General features: G+C 37.9%; 2 protein-coding genes across 2 annotated transcripts in view; both read left to right on the top strand.

Moving 5' to 3' along the window:
- The window catches only part of LOC145781231 (adhesion G-protein coupled receptor G6-like), a 37,839-nt gene extending 23,370 nt beyond the window's left edge, over window positions 1-14,469 (top strand). Inside the window, exons 10-13 of the mRNA XM_082593007.1 lie at window positions 301-442; window positions 5,973-6,133; window positions 6,859-7,029; window positions 13,772-14,469. Of these exons, the coding sequence (XP_082449133.1) occupies window positions 301-442; window positions 5,973-6,133; window positions 6,859-7,029; window positions 13,772-13,963 (666 nt within the window). The 3' untranslated portion in view covers window positions 13,964-14,469. The remainder of the gene's footprint in view (window positions 1-300; window positions 443-5,972; window positions 6,134-6,858; window positions 7,030-13,771) is intronic.
- Window positions 1-19,635, top strand: part of LOC145780668 (uncharacterized) — a 96,024-nt gene that overhangs the window by 31,786 nt on the left and 44,603 nt on the right. The gene's annotated exons all lie outside the window — the stretch shown is intronic.

The raw sequence follows: 19,635 nt of genomic DNA, 5'->3' as shown, positions 1-19,635 counted from the left end.
ATTTATACCAGAAAGTAACTACTTGTTAAATGGTATAAATTAATACATCCTGCTAGTTTGAAAGTAAGCAGTGTCGCACATTTTTGACTGTGAAAATCTTTTAAACTCGGTTTGTTAGTTATGATGGTTAGATATGAAAAAGTAGCTTGGTACTGAAGGTTCAGTATTTGTTGAAAATTATTGTCTAAATTTTCCTTATGTATACCAAGTTATAAAGCAGTGGCCATTTTGGAAACCGATGAATTGCGATTCTTTTTGCAAAAAACAGTTTGTGTTTTTATTTGTTTAAATATTTTGCAGGTCTTCAGAAGTGACAAGAGCAATTACTTTCAGAAGCTTGGGGCACTGGCTTACGGAGTACCACTACTAATAGCAGCACTTACAATGGCTGTAGCATTTGGTTATTACGACCAGCAACAGCCAAAGCTAGTTTGTGGAGAAGGTACATTCAAGCTGATAATGTTGCAAGCTAACTATTGTCAATTATTCATTATTTGATAGTATTTTTGGGAAACAAGAACTGAAAAAGAATATCATGCAAGCTGCTTTGATAATAGCAGAGATGTACGTATGCGCCGCAAATTCTACGCCGCATACTTGCGGCGTAGACTTTTTGTTTGCGCTAACGCTTGCGGCCACATTTTTTTGGATAGTTTGCGCTTGAGGCTGCACCGTAAAGTTTTCGCGGTTTTTTAGCGCATAGTGTCAACGCATACTTTTTAATGTCTTAGTTGTTGTTTGCAATTTTTTTTTGTCAAAGTGCGAAATATTGACGTCTTGCAATTGCCCATTGTTCTAGTGTTGTGTCACAACGTCATCTATTGTTCAGTCAACTGGAGTTTGTTTGTAGCCTATATCGCACTACTGCCTTTGACGCTAGAGTCCCACGTGGAGACTGAAGTATTGCAGAAAAAAAGAAAGAATTAGTTAAAACAACTTAGGCCTACTGAGAAATTAGTAAATTACGGGTCAGAACAGGAATGTAATGTAAGCAAGCAAGTAGGTAGGTTGGTAATGTCGCTCCATGTAAAATGTAAACAATGACTTGGCTTCGTAGTCAGGGTTGCATTCCTGGGGGGGGCTCAGTCCCCCGAAATACGAAAAGGCTTGATGTAGGGGGGGGGCTCAGGGGGGCTCGTAAGCTTCCATTTTTCAACTTTTCTGGCTGAACAACAACTTCTCGACTGAACAAGTAACACTTTAACAGCTTTCTCACAACAGAACTGCAAAAAAACACGAACATAAGTTGATAGCAATCGCCAATTATCACTTTTGTCAGAAACTCTTCAGACTGGGAATATCAACTTCGTAGTAGCTAATCGTCATGTCAAATGGACTGTTAATTCTCTACTTCAAATAAAAAAAGCTATTCAAGAAGGAAAGTATTCGTTTGATGACGTTGTTAACTTGAGTCCCGGAAGTACAAAAAACTATTCCTTTAAAGGCAATAGGCATAACGTTGGACCAGTTCAAAGCTCGGCGTAGAGACTACCCTTCTTTTGATCGTAATCGGTTTATTCAAGCTTTGGTTGACATCATTGGAAGCAGGATGGTGGACACCAACAATGAAAATTCTATGAAGAGCTTGGAAATTATTGTACCAGAGTTATGGCCTGCTGCAGTCGAAGTTCCATGGCAAGAAGGGGAGCAGAGATTACGAAAATTAGAGGAAAGATTTCATGTCATCACTCCTATTTCCGATTTTCGATTGTATGTTGACAATCCTTGTCATATACCAGATACGATAAAGTTGCTCAAGAACGTAGTACTAAACATGATTGCTATAAGTTCTGCTGAAGCCGAACGTGGATTTTCACAAATGAACTTGGTCATCACACCGCTACGATTACGGCTGACCATATCACTTGTTTCAGCATTGTTGTTCATCAGCATCAATGGACCACCTCCTCATTTCTGGAATAGCACTGCGGCAACTCAGAAGTGGTTGCAGACTCATCGGTCGGCTGTGGATATTCATTGAATGAACTCAGATCTCTGCAAAAACTGTTTGCTGGCTAAAATCAAGGACTGTCGTGGTGCTTATAAATTAGCCCATAAAACCAAAGACCTGGCAGACAGGCTATTTGTTTTGTGTAATCTCGTTTGCACCAACTTGGAATATGCTTTTGCTGTAATTGGAGTTTTTTAAACTGTTCGTTAATAACTAAATGAGATTTTAGTGTAACTGTCACATTGGCAGCTTATTGGTTCTTATATAGCAAATCTGCAACCACAAGTGCTCATTTCAAGAATTGCATTTCCTTACTTTCCTATTGCAGTCAATGTTTTTGCAAGTGTGCTTAGGATTGGCTCATACAAATAAGTTTAAAATTGAGTTAAGAGATTGGAATTAGCTCATGCAAATTGAGTTTCAAGTGTAGGCCTACGCAGTAAAAAAAAAGCAAAGGAGATTGCAGTGTAGCAACCAGCAAGCCAAATTTCAAACTTATAATTTTATATCGGATTCAACCACGTTTTCACGTGTTGTTGCTTCTACCTTTTTCTGTACTTCAAGCTATGTTTTAGCATGGGTTGTTTTTCGACATGATGTTCAGAAGTAAAAACAAACGGAGCAGTGTTTCCTTTTAAAAAAGATAAACATTGTTGGCTAACCTACACCGATTACTTATACATACTTTGTCTATAACAACACAGCTAAGTGTTAGAGCCCCCCCAAATAAAATTTTAGGAATGCACCCCTGTTCGTAGTGTGAAGTATTTTTAGTCAAGCAGTGTTGAAGGCGTTTGTAAGCAATTGTGAGCACTTTAACTTATATTAGTCAAGTCTTGCATTTTGGGGCAAATCAGAAACTTCTCAGGCAATGAGCAGTGCAGCCTATGTATCTAAACAAACTCAAATATTTGGTCTCCGACCGCGATTGCTTGCATGATGTTGTAGGCCTACTCTGTGTGTTATATGTAGTACATTACTTTGCCTTTGCCGGCTATTCTTATTGTAGGCTATGTAGCGTAGTAATGTGTAGGCCTACATACAGTAGGCTATCAAGCTAAGGTAATTTTTACTTGACAATTTATACATTCTGTTGCGTAAGTATACTTGATGAGCAGTTCAGCAAAACATGCATCCAGGGGCCAATTGTGAGAGGCTTTTGAGTAGCCTACTGCTAATAACACCAGTAATGCTAACTATCCCTGAATGCTAATAACCAAGAGTTGTGCAGTTCAGAATCTAAACTTGCTTGTGTCTGGAAGTTTTGCCTTCCATTAGCCCACTTTTTAAAAATCTTATCAGAAAAAGCATAGAGCTTACTGAGAGAATTATGGCATTAATTGCTGCGGTTGAAAGAATGTTTTCAATGGGCAAAGACATATTGAAACCAAAACGCAGCAAAATGTCAGATGAACATTTTCAGATGCTTGTGTTTCTTCGTGGAAATTCAAAATATAACTTGTTTGTTTCGAGTGGTTTATACCGTGTGAATGTTTGGCACCTAGCAAACAAAGTGAGTTCGCGCTAGTGTATGCGCTGACGCCGCCAACTTTTTTACAAGTTACGTTGACGCATGCGGCGTATAGTTTGTCGAACGTTTGCGTTTGCGCTGACGGCGTCAATATTTTTTGTATGCGCGTACATCACAAAGTCGCTTTGATTGATAAGATATGATGATGCAGCCATAACATGTTATAATATATAATTATATATCGTTATGGTATAAATCCCTCTATCCCGAGTAGGCTACAGTTTTCAGGATCTGAGGATCTTATTGGTACCAGGCTCCAATCCTCTCATCAGCCTTGAATCCTCTTAAATCTCCCTATACCCTGACTGCTTCAGCCGAACGTACTTTCAGGTGCCTTCGGCGTCTCGAAACTGATTTGGTTTGGTTGGTTTTTGAATCTTTATTCTCGGACTGACAATGCCTTGATAGCTTATTCCTGGTAGTTTCGCATACTTGTAGAGGCTTTTGACGCGGGGCCGGTTACCCAGATTGACAGAGTGAAGTTTTCGATTGTTGAAGTGTTGTTGCTGGGAATTATTCCATTCATTAGTCCTTAACGTGCGTTGCTCGAGCGCACACCCCGAGAGCCGAACCAGCGCCGCTTGATCTTGAAGCTTCTTCGTTTCCGAAGCCACACGCTAACCAACTGAGCTATCGGGGCGGACAAAAAATACTTATTTTAAGAAATACTGTAGCTTACAATGGGCCAAGATAGACTGTCAGGTCTCGCAATGATGCAAATAAACAGAACTACAATCATAAGTGAACACGATGTAGGCTACTTGACGAACTTGCTAAGAACAGAAGAAAGATTTGTTTGCTGATGTAATATTTTTCTAGTTCGGAAAGTTTTCTTTAGCGTCAGCATAGGTAGCCATGGCGTCAGATAAACTGATTTCAGGTTTCTAACTTTTCTTTTAGCTGATTTAGGTATTGATTGGAATGTTCTATTAATTATTTAAGACTCATGAAAAAAAAAGTAAAAGCATCAGACCAGGGATATCTAGAGAAGAGGATATGAAGGCTCGCAGCGATTGCCTTATTCTCATGACACTACCAGGGAGGTAGTTTGTAGTGCTTTAAACAAGTGGTTCTTTTTAAACTCGTAGAAAGTTTTGTAGTGCAGCTGGTACAATGAGCTACAAAGGCGGTTAGCAAATGTTACATAGAGCATATTTAAAGAATACTTGTTTACAAAGACAGTTGAAAAGTTACCAGTAAGCCGTTTTTTTTAACAAAGTCTTTGCAGTAGGCTAGATGTAAAGCAACTAAGTTATATGGGTAGTTAAAGTAACAAGTAACCATGAGCATGCAGTGAGCATCCAGGCGTGATGCTAATAGCGCAATGCAAGTTATCATAACAAGATTTATTAAACTACTATCGGTACCAATTGTCATTTTACGATAAACACATATTATTTAAGATAAACAAAAGCCCTTCTGTTGTCAGACGTAATAAAAGCCTTCGTATCCCCTTTTTAGATGTCCCTCCATCAGACTCTCAGTCTTGTTGTTTAACCAATGTGTAGTCAGAGGCAATGATATGCTTTTGTGCTGTTTAACGTTTTCCTTACAGGTAGCGTAGCTGGTAATGGTAGCGTACTGTAATGCTGAATGCTTGTTTCTGCGTAAGATTTAAGATCTAACACGCACATTGAAGTAAGTAGTCTACTGTGTTATATTTTGTGCGAAGCATATTTATTTACAAAATGAAGCTTACATTAAACCAATCATTATAGGCCTATCATTACAGAAGCAATCTCCCTCTAAAACTACTTGCCATAATAAAAAGTATTTGATGCTATTACAAAATGCGGTTTAATAGCAATGGATTACATGTTGAAAGACGTTTCATAATGTTAGGCTGCATTCGGTAGCTATATTTTTAAACAACATAGCTATTTTATAACAAACAATACACTACTTTTTACTTCAAATATTATAATGTTTGCCCCCAAACAGTTGCTTTTGTCACCTCTAAAATTTTACTTTGGTTACATGACTGACCTACTAGTCTAGTGTACCGCAATCACAAGAATGGTGGACTAAATTCGCTTAGCCTATAGAAGATTATAAAAATAATGGAAGAAATCTGTTAAGACTTAATCTATTTCAGAATATGTCTGTTACGTAATTGTAATACAAAAAATAAATAAAACAAATTGGCATGTTTGTATTTTTGCTTTCTATAAGTGTAAGGTGTAGAGTGTTATTTGCCATTTATACTGAGGTGCTTGTAAGTTACAAAAAATATTTCTTGAAAAGTTTTTGAACTGTAATGAAATTCCGCTATAGGTTACAAATACAGTGTACTGCAGAACAGGCATGGAGGAACCATTTTAAAAGCAGGTGGGCCCAGAGGGGCAGCAGTCAAAATCAATCCAACAGGCTCACCCAGAAAATAAAGTAGGTAGGCCTTGCCCACGAGGCCCACGTGGTTCTTCCATGCCTGCACAATTCATTAACAAAATAAACCTACAACGATTACTAAAGCTCTTGTTTGCTGTTTAGAACGTGATCCCAATGCCGTGTCATCATACGTTGCTGAAAATGTGTGTTGGTTGAGAGGCTATTCCCTTTACTTTGGATTTCTTCTGCCAGTTGGAACCATGCTGCTCTTCAACTTTATCATATTCTGCCTTTTGTCAAAGCAGTTATCCAATAAAACAAAAGTAAATAAATAAATGAACCTAAAACTCATTTAACGTGACACCAAGAGCTATGATCACCTTTATAGCCTACGCTCTTGCTGGAAGTTCTGTTGCTAAATTGGGCAGCAAATTTTAACATGCATTAAGCGGTTAGGCCTAGTTTTCTTACTTTTAGAAACGGAATCTATGACTTCACAAGTAATTTGTAAACTTAACTGGTTTCAACTTAAGGGTTGAAATTTAATCGAATGACAAAGTAATATAGCAGTTTTGAAAACGTATGCCATGCTGAAGCACTAGATGAGTTTTTTATTTGGAACTTTCTTCTTTGATTTAAACGAAAAACGTATTCACTAGCTGGCTCCAATTAGTTGGTTGATTTTTGAATATTTATCCTCGGACTGAAAAAGCCTTGATAGGTTATTCCTGGTAGTTTCGCATACTTGTAGAGGCTTTTGACGCAGGGCCGGTTACTAAGATTGACAGACTGAAGCTTCAGATTATTGAAGTCTTCTTGCCAGAAAGTTATTCCATTCACTAGGTGCCGCTGAATGGAGAGCAGTCCTGAAATGCGTTGCTCAAGCGCACACCCCGAGAGCCGAACCAGCGCCGCGTGAGCGATCTTGAGCCGGCGCGTAACCACTGAGCTTACGGAGCGAAGAAAACTGTTAATTAATGTTTAAGATTTTGTTAAAAGCTTCTGCAGATTTAATGAATCAACCAACCTCGTATGATTTGCATCATAGATCCGATCCACAGCAACCAAGGACACTCCTCAGAGACGGTTGCTAAGAGCAGTTACTATGATAACCGTTATGGGCCTCAACTGGGTATTTGGATTTATCCTTTTGATATCGGAAGATCCCTATTTTTTTGCGATTCTAAGTTGGGTATTTGCCATACTAAACAGTTTGCAGGTACGGAATGTGAGCAAGGCCATTTTTATTGAAATTAACTTTTTTTTTTAGTTTGTTTTGTCACGTTTTGACTTCGTTTGTTTTATTGAAGGTTTTCATAACTCTGACAGGGGATATCTTCAAGTTACAGTATTTTAAGATTAAGAATCAATTCTATGTATAAAAAACAAGTTTTTTTTCCAAAATTTTGTTTCGTAAATGTGCATATGATTCTGCAACAAACCCTTAAAGGAAATGATATTTAGTTACTGCAAAAATCTTGTTTCTGGCCTTTACCTCATATCAGTGGTTCTCAACCTTTTCAATTGTTGGTATCACCCTGAACTCACCAACGAGTTCTCGCACCTCTTCCTAGAATGGCTGAAAAGTAATTTATCACCTACAATCAGGGCCATGGGGGGGAGGGAGAACAGTTGTTTAAGGGCCCACTCATTTTAGTTTGTTTAATAATTTTTGATTGTTTAAAAACGAAAAAAGCTGCTACAGAATCAATGGCTTATAACTCATCCAAGGCCGTATTTACTGCTTCCCAAACCCATCGGGAGGTCCATCTCCGTTTAGGGGCCGGCGCATCTTTAGTTCGTGCAACGTTTTTCGGCTTGTAATTTTAAACATTTAAATATGTAATATTTTTATCCATTTTTGCAAAAATTTCTCGCTCGTTTTGCTCGCTCAGCCACATTTTATTCAACTAACCAGCAATGTTGAGCATGCATAGTTTCAGAAAGTGGATTAAGGAAGTAGGAAGTTGTTTGTATCCCAAAACTAACAAAATTATGTAATATTCCAAAGTAAACAGTGCATATCCAAATAGCCTGGTTAATTAACATTAAATTGATAAACTTTAGTGTTAGCCCATGCCCACTTAAAGATACGGCCTGATTTGTCACATTTTGCAGAAATTTCCTGGTTTTTCTAACTTTGGGCAAACGTTTAAATAAATTGTTCTAAAAATTAGATTTTTACGCTTTCTTTAGTTTTTTTCCCAGATGACACAATTAGTTTTAACATCTTCACATGTTGAAAAACAAAGAAAATTTGATTTCGAAGGTTTTAGTCAGACTGTTAATTTTCAATAACAGTCTGATTTTGCGTTTTTCAACTTACTTTTTCTCATTTGCTACTGCTTCCCCAAGGCAACAAAAAATGTTTATGTCATTAGGAAACCGCAAGAAGTAACAAAATAACAGTCAAGCACTAGCAGTAGCTGTAATCAAAATCTGCAAAATGTGACAAATCAGGCCACATCTCCAGGTGGCCATGGTTAGCCTAATAGAGATAGGCTTTAAAGTGAAATGTAGATCGTTCAGATCGTACTCCAATATTTTGTCTTTTAGCTTACAACTCATATACTACTTTGTATTCAACTAATTTCATCCAATTAAAAAGTCGATTTCTGTAGAATTTTTAATAAGAATTTCAATAACTTACTTTTTAACGAAGTGTTACGATATAAATCAAACTAGAAACATAACTTGGCTCAACTTAAATTCGTGCTAAACAAACAAAACAAATATAAGGTTAACTAAATATATCTACGGTAGACATGGCTCTGCACAATTCTATTCTCCTCGTTCTGCCAGTACAACTGCAAGATGGATCAGTGGCAAGGCTAGAGTACAGAACTAGAAAGCGTACAATTACCTAGGGCACACATGATTATGTAAGCGAGTAAACAAGGTGAACTACAGGCAAGCAATCATTACATTCCTACCCGCTGATTTATGAACATGTTTAGAATTTCGATACTTGTTGTCTCAAGAATATAGATACATCAATGTTTCACATAAGCACCATATCGGTCAGGTTCTTTTCGTACCCGAGAGGATCTGCGAAGGGCAGGAACCTCAACATCTATCACAGCCGGTTTGTGCGAGTGTTCAACAACCGGATTTTCAGGTGTAGACTTTGGAGATTCAAGTCCGGACTTTGGTGATTCAGGTGCAGGTTGTGAATTTAAATCCAGTAGTTCGGGTGAGGCGGTAACGTTGTTGTCTTCTGCTGGTTTTTCTTTTTGCGGACAAGGAGCAAGGTCTGTAGTCGATACAGTTGATTCTCGGCCATTTGGATATCGAACATGTGCAAAGCTAGGGTTCGCATTGAGCAATTCAACTTCATCTACTAATGGCTCGTCCTTGTTCCTGACAAACCGACGAAGCAGGACAGATCCTGGTTGGAGCAACCAACCAGGTAAACTCTTCCCGAGCATTGAACGTCGTTCAAACCTAAGAAAACGTTCGTGCGGAGTAGCATTTGTGCTGGTGCATAATAATGATCGCGCTGCATGTAAAGCGTCAGGTAGGACTTCTTCCCACCTCTCCTGTGGAAGTTGACGATCATGTAACATTAACTGTACGGTTTGCCAAATAGTTTGATTCGTTCTTTCTACTTGTGAATTACCAGTGGGATGATATGGTGTGCTCCTACTGGTAGCCACACCTATACTTGTAAGGTAGGTTTTTACATCATTGGACATAAAGGCCGAACCTCTATCACTATGTACGTATCCAGGAACGCCAAATAGTACAAAAAGTTCTGATAAACACTTTAACACTGTTGATGAGGATTGGTCCTTGCATGCGAAAGCAAATGGATAACGAGAGTACTCGTCAATAACCATTAAAATGTATGGTTTGACACCTTTTACTGGACCCTTGAAATCGATACTTATTCTTTCCCAGGGACTTGTGGCACGTATTAAATGTTGGTTTTTATCCAAGCTGTGATAGCGAGGCTTCACTTCACAACACGAACGACAGCTTTTGCAAACATTTTTCACATCATCTAGAGAAAACGGCAAGTTTTTTGAACGAGTGAATTGCCAAAGACGAGTAACTCCTGGGTGCCCAAGTTGGCGATGAATGTCTTTTAGATTGGGTTGTTGAGAGTAGCTAGCGATCACTTTGGAGCGAGATAGAGTGTCAGGAGCAACGTTATCGACTCCTGGCCGATGCTCTACACTGTAGTCGAAGCAACCCAATTCTGCTCTCCAAAGTTGAATTTTGGCATTTTTGACTTTACCTTTGCTAGTTGGGTCAAGCATAAATGAAAGAGCTCGTTGATCAGTAATTAATTTAAACTTTTTACCATGAAGATAGTGACACCAACGTCTAACTGCTTCGATTATAGCTAAAGCCTCTTTTTCTACAACAGGGTACGCTCTTTCGCATTTTGAAAGTGTTTTTGAGAAAAAGGCTACCGGTCTCCCTCCTTGGTTTAAAGTTGCAGCTATTGTATGTTCAGATGCATCACAATCAACCTGAAAGGGCAAGTCATCACGAATAAACGATAGACAAGTATTCATAAGTCCTTGTCTTAATGATTCAAAAGCTTGTAACGCCAGTTGAGATAAGGGGAAGGTGTTTCCAGTAATTGCGAGGTTTAGTGGACGTACCTTTTGTGAGAATTGAGGTATCCAACGAGCGTAGTAAGCGAACATCCCAACGACTCTTTGAAGTTCAGTTTTACACTTTGGAACGGGTAAATCCAGTAGTGGTTGCAATCTTGTGGGATCGGGTTTGATTACTCCATGAGAAACCCTGTAGCCAAGTACGTCGATATCGTATTTGCAAATAAGAGATTTTGAATCGTTAAACGTTAAACCTTCTTCATCAGCAGCTTTCAAGAGAGCTTCGAGCTTATGATCATGATCTTCTTTACTTGTTCCAGCAACTGTGATGTTGTCTAAATATGCATATGTCCCTCGGAGTTTATGCTTTCGGATAATATCGTCTATAATTCTTTGAAATGCTGATACTCCATTTGTAACTCCGAAAGGGAGTCTACAGTATTGAAACAGTCTACCTGCGGCTTCGAATGCAGTGTATTCTCGATCTTCCATGCACAGGGGAACTTGGTAATAAGCTGACTTTAGATCTAATGTGCTGAATATCTTTCCGTGGGCAATGGCATTCACTTGGTCATCAATTCTTGGTAAAGGAAAGGCGTCAAGAAGTGTAAACTTGTTAATGGTGCGAGAGTAATCTATTACCATCCGCTTTTTATGGCGTCCGTCATCTGCGATTAAAACTTGAGCTCTCCAAGGTGAAGTAGAAGGCTCTATAACCCCATCAGCAAGGAGTTTGTTGATTTCCTGGCGAATAAAATTCTGATCTTCTGGATTAAAACGTTTAGACTTCGTGACGATTGGTCGGACTCCTGGATCCAGATTCTTGAATAGACGAGGTGCTGTGACTTTAGCCGCTGCAACACTACAGTTTGAAGGTGTTATTATGATATCATCTTTTTTACCATTGAATTCAAAAATCACCCGTCGATGCAGCGCCATGAAGTTTTGTCCGAGGATGATGTCTGCACAAAGTTCGCGTCCAACTCCCAGTTGTAAATCATATTCGCGATTAAATAAAGTCATTTTAGCAGCAGTCTTTCCAAGACACTCAAAATTTTGAGTTACGCGAGCTAGTGAAACTGAAGAAGTGGGTCCTGATGGAGGATCCAGCCCAAGCCATTTCGCAACCTTCCAGTCAATGTGGCTATGAGATGCCCCGGAGTCTAGAAGAGCAGTGATGTGTTTTCCGGCTATTTCCACGGAAACTGAAGAAGACGACAAACAGGATGGCACACCGGCTAAAACCGACAATAAGTAAGAAGAAACTGTTGAAGCGACAATGCCATCTTCAGATCCAGACGATAAGTGCTGATCTCCCAGTATTGAAGCAGATGTAGATTGTGCTTTGATACGATTGTTTTGTCTTTTTTGTGATTTTAAACAGGCTCTTTCGAAATGACCCTTTTTTCCACATGCTCGGCAAGAAGCGTCCCGAGCAGGACATTCCATCCTTCCGCCCGGGTGCAGTTTTCCGGAGCAAAAGTAGCATTTCCTTAGTGGGATATTGGCATTTCTTGACGATGCAGCGACGGAAGATTGAAGAGTATAGTTGAAAGACATCCGGATTGATTGTGCGCTTGTTCGAGTAATTTAGCCTTAGCTATAGCATCCTCAAGGGTGAGTGATTTTTCTTCTAGTAGTTTCTGCTTGATAGCTGAAGAAGAGATTCCAGTAATAAATGCATCTCGAGTTAATTCCCTTTTGAAATCTCCTGCGCTGACAGCTCGCCACTGGCAATCTCGGGCAAGTGCCTTGAGTGCTCTTGCGTACGATGTGATAGTTTCATCATGCTTCTGTTCCCTGGTGAGTAAAAGGTGACGGGCAAAAGTTTCGTTTTTCTCCTTTAAGTAGGCTTTATCGAGTACTTCCTTTGCTGCGTCGAAAGTAGAACAGTCCTCAACAAGGTCGTACACTTCAGGTGACAAATAGCAGTGCAGTAATGCTATTTTATCTACTGCTGAGAAATTCTGAGAGCTTTGGTCGCCTTCAGAGGGTTCACGGCTTGGCACAGAACGCTGAACTGCTTCAAGAAAGGCGTTAAACGTTTTCAGCCAATGTCTGTAGTGCTTAGCAGCAAGTGCGTCACTCGGGTCAAGGTCTAGCACTTTCGGTTTCAACAAACGTTCCATCACCAGATAAATAAGTTGATTAAATTGTTACGATATAAACCAAACTAGAAACATAACTTGGCTCAACTTAAATTCGTGCTAAACAAACAAAACAAATATAAGGTTAACTAAATATATCTACGGTAGACATAGTTCTGCACAATTCTATTCTCCTCGTTCTGCCAGTACAACTGCAAGGTGGATCAGTGGCAAGGCTAGAGTACAGAACTAGAAAGCGTACAATTACCTAGGGCACACATGATTATGTAAGCGAGTAAACAAGGTGAACTACAGGCAAGCAATCATTACACGAAGTTTTGCTTAGTTTTGTGTAACATATTTATTTGATAAAACTACCATTCAACGTTTTATAGGCAGAGAAAACTTTGTTAAAACAGACTTAATGTTCAAAGCAAAAAAGCCATCACAATGAACATCTACCGAAGTATACTAATTTACAGTACTTAGATAAGCAATGAAAATTAATAGACGGTATTGTTATTAATATCAATTCAAAATGATTTCAGTGGTTATAATACAATGTGATATAGTGGCGTATCCAATTATTAGCGACAACCTTTTAAAGTACACGTTAATTCGAAAAGAAATAAGAATTTATCAAAAGTCTCAGTCATTTTAGAAAATTTCACCAATGGTTACAGGACCATCTATGATTGTTACCTTGAGTCCTTGACAGAGTCAACTCTGATTTCTTTATTTAATGTTACCTATAAAACGTTGAATGGTAGTATTATCAAATATTTCAAAAAACTTCCTTGGTTTAGTATTATCTAAATTTTGTATAACATTAGCCCACCCCTACACAGTCTTTCATAAAATTTTCGAATATCCTTCCGCGGAGCCGTCAAAAAACGTTCAATGTACCTTAATTGTTAACTACTGTAGTTGGGTGAGCAATGTATTTTAATTTCGAATAATGTTTTTCAGAGGCACAAAACTTAGAAGTTTTTATATCTAGCCTACAGCTGAAAATACACGATTTCTATGCTACTAGATATAGGTCAATGAAATGTGATTGAGCGAGCGAAGCAAGGAAAAAAATTACAAAATAGGCAAAAAAATTTTATGTTTTCTTTTACGTTTTGGGGAAAACATGACCAGGTACCCCTTTTGGTTCGCAACTAGTGTGCACTCCGGATTAGGAATTCTCTTTCAACATCAACAACTCCCGTCAATCTTAGTGCGATGCTTTGCATCTTGTTTTCTTGTGTAGGTTGGTTACGGTGGTTTATCTTTTATTTGAAAAGTTACTTGTGCTTTACAGGGAGTTGGGCTGTGTGTTATATCGAGCTTGAGAAGACCAGAAATAAAGAAAATGTGGTTGAACTGTTTCAACGAAATAACGCAAGGTACCACCAAACCTTCTGACGGGAGCAATATACGGACTGAGCCTTCCACTAGTAAAAACAAAGCAGCCGAAATGCATGCAGACGTTGTACACCAACTTAATGAATAAATTATTCAAAAGATAACTGCAGAAGTAGAAGAAACAAAACTTCAGTAAAATGGTTTTCAGCCTTTTTACACTTGCTTACTCTTACCTATGTTTACACTTACACGTACTTAGTGCGTCCGCCTCTGATTCGGTAGGCATGGGTTCGATATCCTGTCGGGTCATACCAAAGACTTTTTAAAAATGGTACTGAATCTAATTCCTGCTTGGCAGAGGCGTCGACAGGGGGGTCTAGTTCGTACTTTTGGACCCGGACACGGAATCCTTAGGGGCTCGGATTGTCAGATGGTAATGCACCGGGGCCCCTTCCGGGCCCCCTTCCGGGTACGTACCAGGCCTACTTCAGCTCTCTGGTGGTTAAATAGCCACTTCAGCCACCAAACAGTAAAATAAGAATTTAGTTTAGTCTAGTAGCCTACGTAAAAACATAATATAGTACCATCATGTGTTTGATTTGTTTGTAGACATTACATTTATCGATACAATACATTGTAATAAAATATATTTTTCTCGTATTAGGAACTAGCACAATATCCGTGATCCCACTTAGAAATGGTTTGTCAATGGTCGGGCAACCAATCTCATATGCAGTACTAATTTTAAAATACAGAGAGCAAGAAAGATGAGCCGCAAGCATACAATTGTCTGTTCAAAGGTGGATTGTTACGTTTTATGTACAATTCTTCTAAGAATTTAGTTTGATACTCAGACCTGCCTCTGGACTCTGTCTCTTGTCACAAATAAAATGTTTACTGAAGCTCATTGCTTGATTTAGTTATATCATCAAGTGATGACAGTACGTTCAAAAAAATGTAGGCTATAACATGTGGCTCAAAAATAACTTGAAACAGTTTCTTTGCGGTGATTTTGTCTCATTCTTTGCAAGCGTACGGACAAAGCAAAAGATTTTTGCAATGCCTCGGGCATACTAACAAGCAACGCAAGTCAGACGCCAATTACGATTTCATTAAAGCGTGGTCGAAGTCCACGCGTAAAAGATTAATATTGAACACAAAAGAATTATCCCGTGACACTCAATTATAAGGTAATTAAAAAGCGATTTCTCAAGTCAAATAAAAAAAATATGATCAACCATTCAAATTATTTGATTTTTCAAGTTACGCTGTTAAACAAATTGCAGAAAAATTCGATGCTGTGTTGTCAGATAAATTATATGCATCATGTGAAAATTTGATTGATCTATTTTGCGTAGTTTTTGAGTTACACGAGCTCTAAATGCTAGTGTCGAACCGACTCTCCCCTCCCCGTCCGCAGGTCAACTGGCCAAAAAACATCACAGGAAATAGGGTTAACATAGTGTATTACACGCAAAACAAAATATATAACATAATAACTCAAACGCATTCGACACGTACGTGTGTCCTCATCAGGAATTAACACTTTAACTGCCACGGACTTTTTAAATCTGCAATATACATAAAATGAAAAATTGTAAAATTGACTTTGCACCATACCTTTGACGACACCCTTTACTGAAAAGCACAAACTGAACGAATGATACAAGAATGATTACGAGTGGGAAACAGATCACATGAAGTGTAAACTACAAGCATATGACAAACAGTTAGAACACACACAAAAGGAACGATGAACCACAGGCGAATAAATGTCGGTTGAGAGATGGATTGTTACGTTTGATTCTTAAGGCTTCCATGATCTTATTCAAAAAATCAGATCTGCCTCGAGAGATGGTTTTAACTCTTTGAAGGTTGGGGGGGGGGGCTGTCAATTAAACTTTTTTGTATCAACAGTTGTATCTCTAAAACCACTGAGGCTGCGACTACGAGATTCCTTGACTTTCCTAACTTTTATTCACCAGCTCTATTGAGCTGAAATTTTGAGTGAATAAAGGTTATAAATTGAGAGATAAAAGGCATTTCTCAGCACATCTTCTGAAATATTTCATATTCTACTTATATGTTATTTTGCATTATTATATTATTTTACATGAAAAATATAGATTCAAATTGAGATTATGTAAAAAAATTTTAATCACAAACATTGCAATGCATGTTCTTCATTACCAGTGTTGGGCGCGATAACTCATTTTTCAGTTAACACTTTGCTCCTCAAAGGGAGGCCAGATTTGGCCCCCCCTCAAATTTCCTTTAATTATTTGAAGCACAGTAACGCCATGCACTTGGTTTTTCTTGACTTTTCCTAAAATTGCCAGGCGGATCTGATGATATTAAATTTGATGCTAAAAGTTGTGTAGTTTTCTTGTAAATTCAAGATTTTAGTGAATTTTTGCTATTTCTAGCTAACTTCCAGCAAAGCGTGAAATGGATTACATTGCGATAACAAGCCATAAGCTCATAATTGCTTCGTGCATCGATATGCGCGAGCAGAGAGAAGCATCCTCTAGCTTTCCTTTGTTTGGTTTGACCTCAATAATACAAAGCGCGTTATTTCTTATGCTACAAAGAAAAGCCAGTGATCGCAAAGCTGTTAATTAGAAACAATAATAGCAAACGTTTTTTGCGTTATCAGCTCTACAAAGAAGAATAGCAATCCACGATCAAAATAGTAGGCTATGGAGGCCACAAACTATTCAAAACAGTTGTTTCAAGCAGATAATATTCATTGACGAATAAAAAACGTTACAATAAGAAATCTTTTCTTGGGTAAAGACACGAAAACCTGGTTTCGAAATAAACGTTCCATGGAAATGCTCTCATTGACAAAACTTGCAATTGAGGAAATGTATCACTGCAAATGCTTTTAGGAGAAGCCGGAGAAATAGCGTTTTTGCAAACAGTAATTGTGAGATACACTCAAAATTGTGAGATAGGCTCCATTTACACGTAGCAGCTAACTCGATGGCGTCCCTTCCCTGCTTTATGTCGCCTACTTGTTGTTGTGTCCTGTATTTTTGTTTCACAGTGTGTTTTGTTCCAAAGAGCGCAAAATAAAGATGATAATGCCTCATCTACATTACAAAATATTTTGTAATGTACAAACAAAATGTACAATGTACACAATGTACATTACAAAATATTTTGTAATGTAGACGAGGCATAAAGTTAGGCGTCACATAAGACAAACAACAAATCAGCTTTCTTCTTCATTGATTCAACATCTGAATACGTTGCCCCAATGTATAAGAGGCCGGCCATTGTGAAGACCCACCATTTATAAACGATCCGATTATACCAAAAGTGGGACAAACTAGTGGATCAAAGAATGAATAAACAATGCTGAGAAAACTAAATCTAAGTGACGAACAATACCGATGTCTTCATTTATCTTGGAAAAATGCTGCCTAAACTTATCAACAAAAAATACCGTAAATAACGGCAAGGATCCGGAAAGCAGAATTTGCTCAACTTTGGCATGAATTTAGTCAGACATCTACAGTAATAATTCCACACATACAATAACGGGCTCTCAGCGGCTGTAAGATACATAATAATCAACCTGGTTCTTGACGATTTGTGTAACAGTTTAGGGGAAGACACTACTTGAAATGATGCACCACACAAAAGATTTTCAATGAAGACTGAGTCTAAAAACCGATGTGGATTGTGATGCACAATAACTTCAAGTTTAGGACAGAAGAGGCAGAAAATATCACGATAAAAATAAAGACCTTGTGGGAAATTTTCAAGAATCATAACACGATCCAATTACCATAAACGCTTAGTTTGCATGCTGCTCTAAGCTGGCCGGCAACCACAAAGGCAGACAATACAGGCAGTTTATAATTCGATAACAGCGCAATAAACATTATAAATACGTAAACCGACAATTTTCTTTTACAAACGTTTTTCGTCTAATAGTAAATTTTCCACCAACAATTTTTTGTGAAGCGCTTGCAAACCACGGTTTTGTAAAATAATTCATCCTTATTATTTTTTACTTCTCGGATATTGTAAAACGTCATCAGCAAAATCACAAAAAAAAATTTTCATTACTTCAATGTAGTAGGCCTAAGAATTTTTTATAGAATTGTAGCCACGTTGTTTCAACAAAGAAGCCATTTTTTGGCAATATAAAGTTATAGAAAATAATTTGCAATAATGCAAATGTTTGGAAAGAATCTAGGAAGTCTTCTCACAATCTGGCACAAAGTGATTATGTTTATTGTATCTCTGCAAAATGTTTTACGACAAACTTTGAAGCTTCGTTATAATCATTTTTATCTTTGAAGTCAAAAGTTAATTTTTTTTTGGCTAGGAACATAATCACTGCCTTGCTGATGTTGTCGCCTTTACGCGTATTTTTTGTTCTTCAAACAATAAAGACCCAGTCAGCAATCCAGTCTATTTACATTGATTCAACATTTGTAAACGTTAAATTTATGTAGATTTGCTGACTGTGGGTTATTTCACATTTCCTTTGTTTACGCATGTTCTTCAATTCGCTGTTGCATCGTTTCGACGCTGGCGGACTAAAATTGTATTTTCAAATTGATTGACGCAATCTTCAATAAAAAGTGAGCTTCGAACTTAGCTTTGTTGATGTAAATGCTGTATTTTTTGTGGATGTAATTTATGAGTCATGTTTATAAACACCCGTAAGCGAAATGACTTATGATGGAGCCTGCATGATATTTGTGATGCGACTTGACACAAATCCACAATTTCAAAAGCACCTAATTTGAACTTAGAAATTTCAGATAATTTCAACAACTTGTTCAATTGTCTTCTCTCTACTAAAAATATTCATACTACAAACTCAATTGTAGACCTAAAATGCACAAACGAAGATGTAAACAGCTATTCAAGCAGGCTAAGGTGTTACTTATGAGAAATTTGGTTCCATAAAACTAGAAGCTAGCCATGAGTTTCGGAATGCATTAGTTTAGGACAAAAATGTAAGACAACAAACGCAGTTTTGTTTTTTTTCAAATTCGTGTAACAATATTACTCTGATTGTAACTATTTTAGAATCAGTGAGTAGCTTACAATAAGATTTGCTCGCAAATCTTTATCAATGCAATGATTCGGCGCATCGCACACACACTTCGTGCAGTCGATTGAGCTCTTTGTTATTCAGAACTTTGCATGAAATCGGATTAGCATGGTAATTAAATAGCGGCAAGATAAATCAAAATTGTCATTTTTGGGTACCTTTGCAAAAATTGAAATATCAAGTTTAACATATAAAATTTTAAAATAATGACTTTTCAAACTTATAGACAAATGATTTGTTTTCACACCAGTGCAACTTCTGTTGAAATAGCACCAGCGGATAACACGTACCAGCTGATTGAATTTGATCCAAAAACGGCCCACCCTTGAGCAGTTAACTTCCAAAAAAACGTTGAAAAGCAAAGGGTTAAGCGATAACGATAATAATCGATAAACGAAAAATGCCTAAAGCGATAACAATAAGCGATAAAATTATCGCCGATAATGTCCGATAACGATAACTTTTTTTTTCTTGATTAGCGCTGCCCCATCCCATGCAGCACGAACTGTTTTCATCAACATGACGAAAAATCGGACATAATATAGGCTACTGTAAAGGGACAAAACTTTTTGTAAGTTATGCATGAATAGAATCGCAGCAGTGGGTATCGACTCTACAACCTCTTGATCCAGAATCAAACTACTGAGGTAACCGCCGTGCTCATAATTATACCTTCAGATACCAGTTGGATGCTTTTATCAATTGAGTTACACTGCCGCTTACGTGCAGTAGACAAAATA

Source organism: Aplidium turbinatum, chromosome 12 (assembly GCF_918807975.1).
Source record: "Aplidium turbinatum chromosome 12, kaAplTurb1.1, whole genome shotgun sequence".
Classification (NCBI taxonomy): Eukaryota; Metazoa; Chordata; class Ascidiacea; order Aplousobranchia; family Polyclinidae; genus Aplidium; species Aplidium turbinatum.
This window is presented reverse-complemented; position numbering and strand designations above follow the sequence as displayed.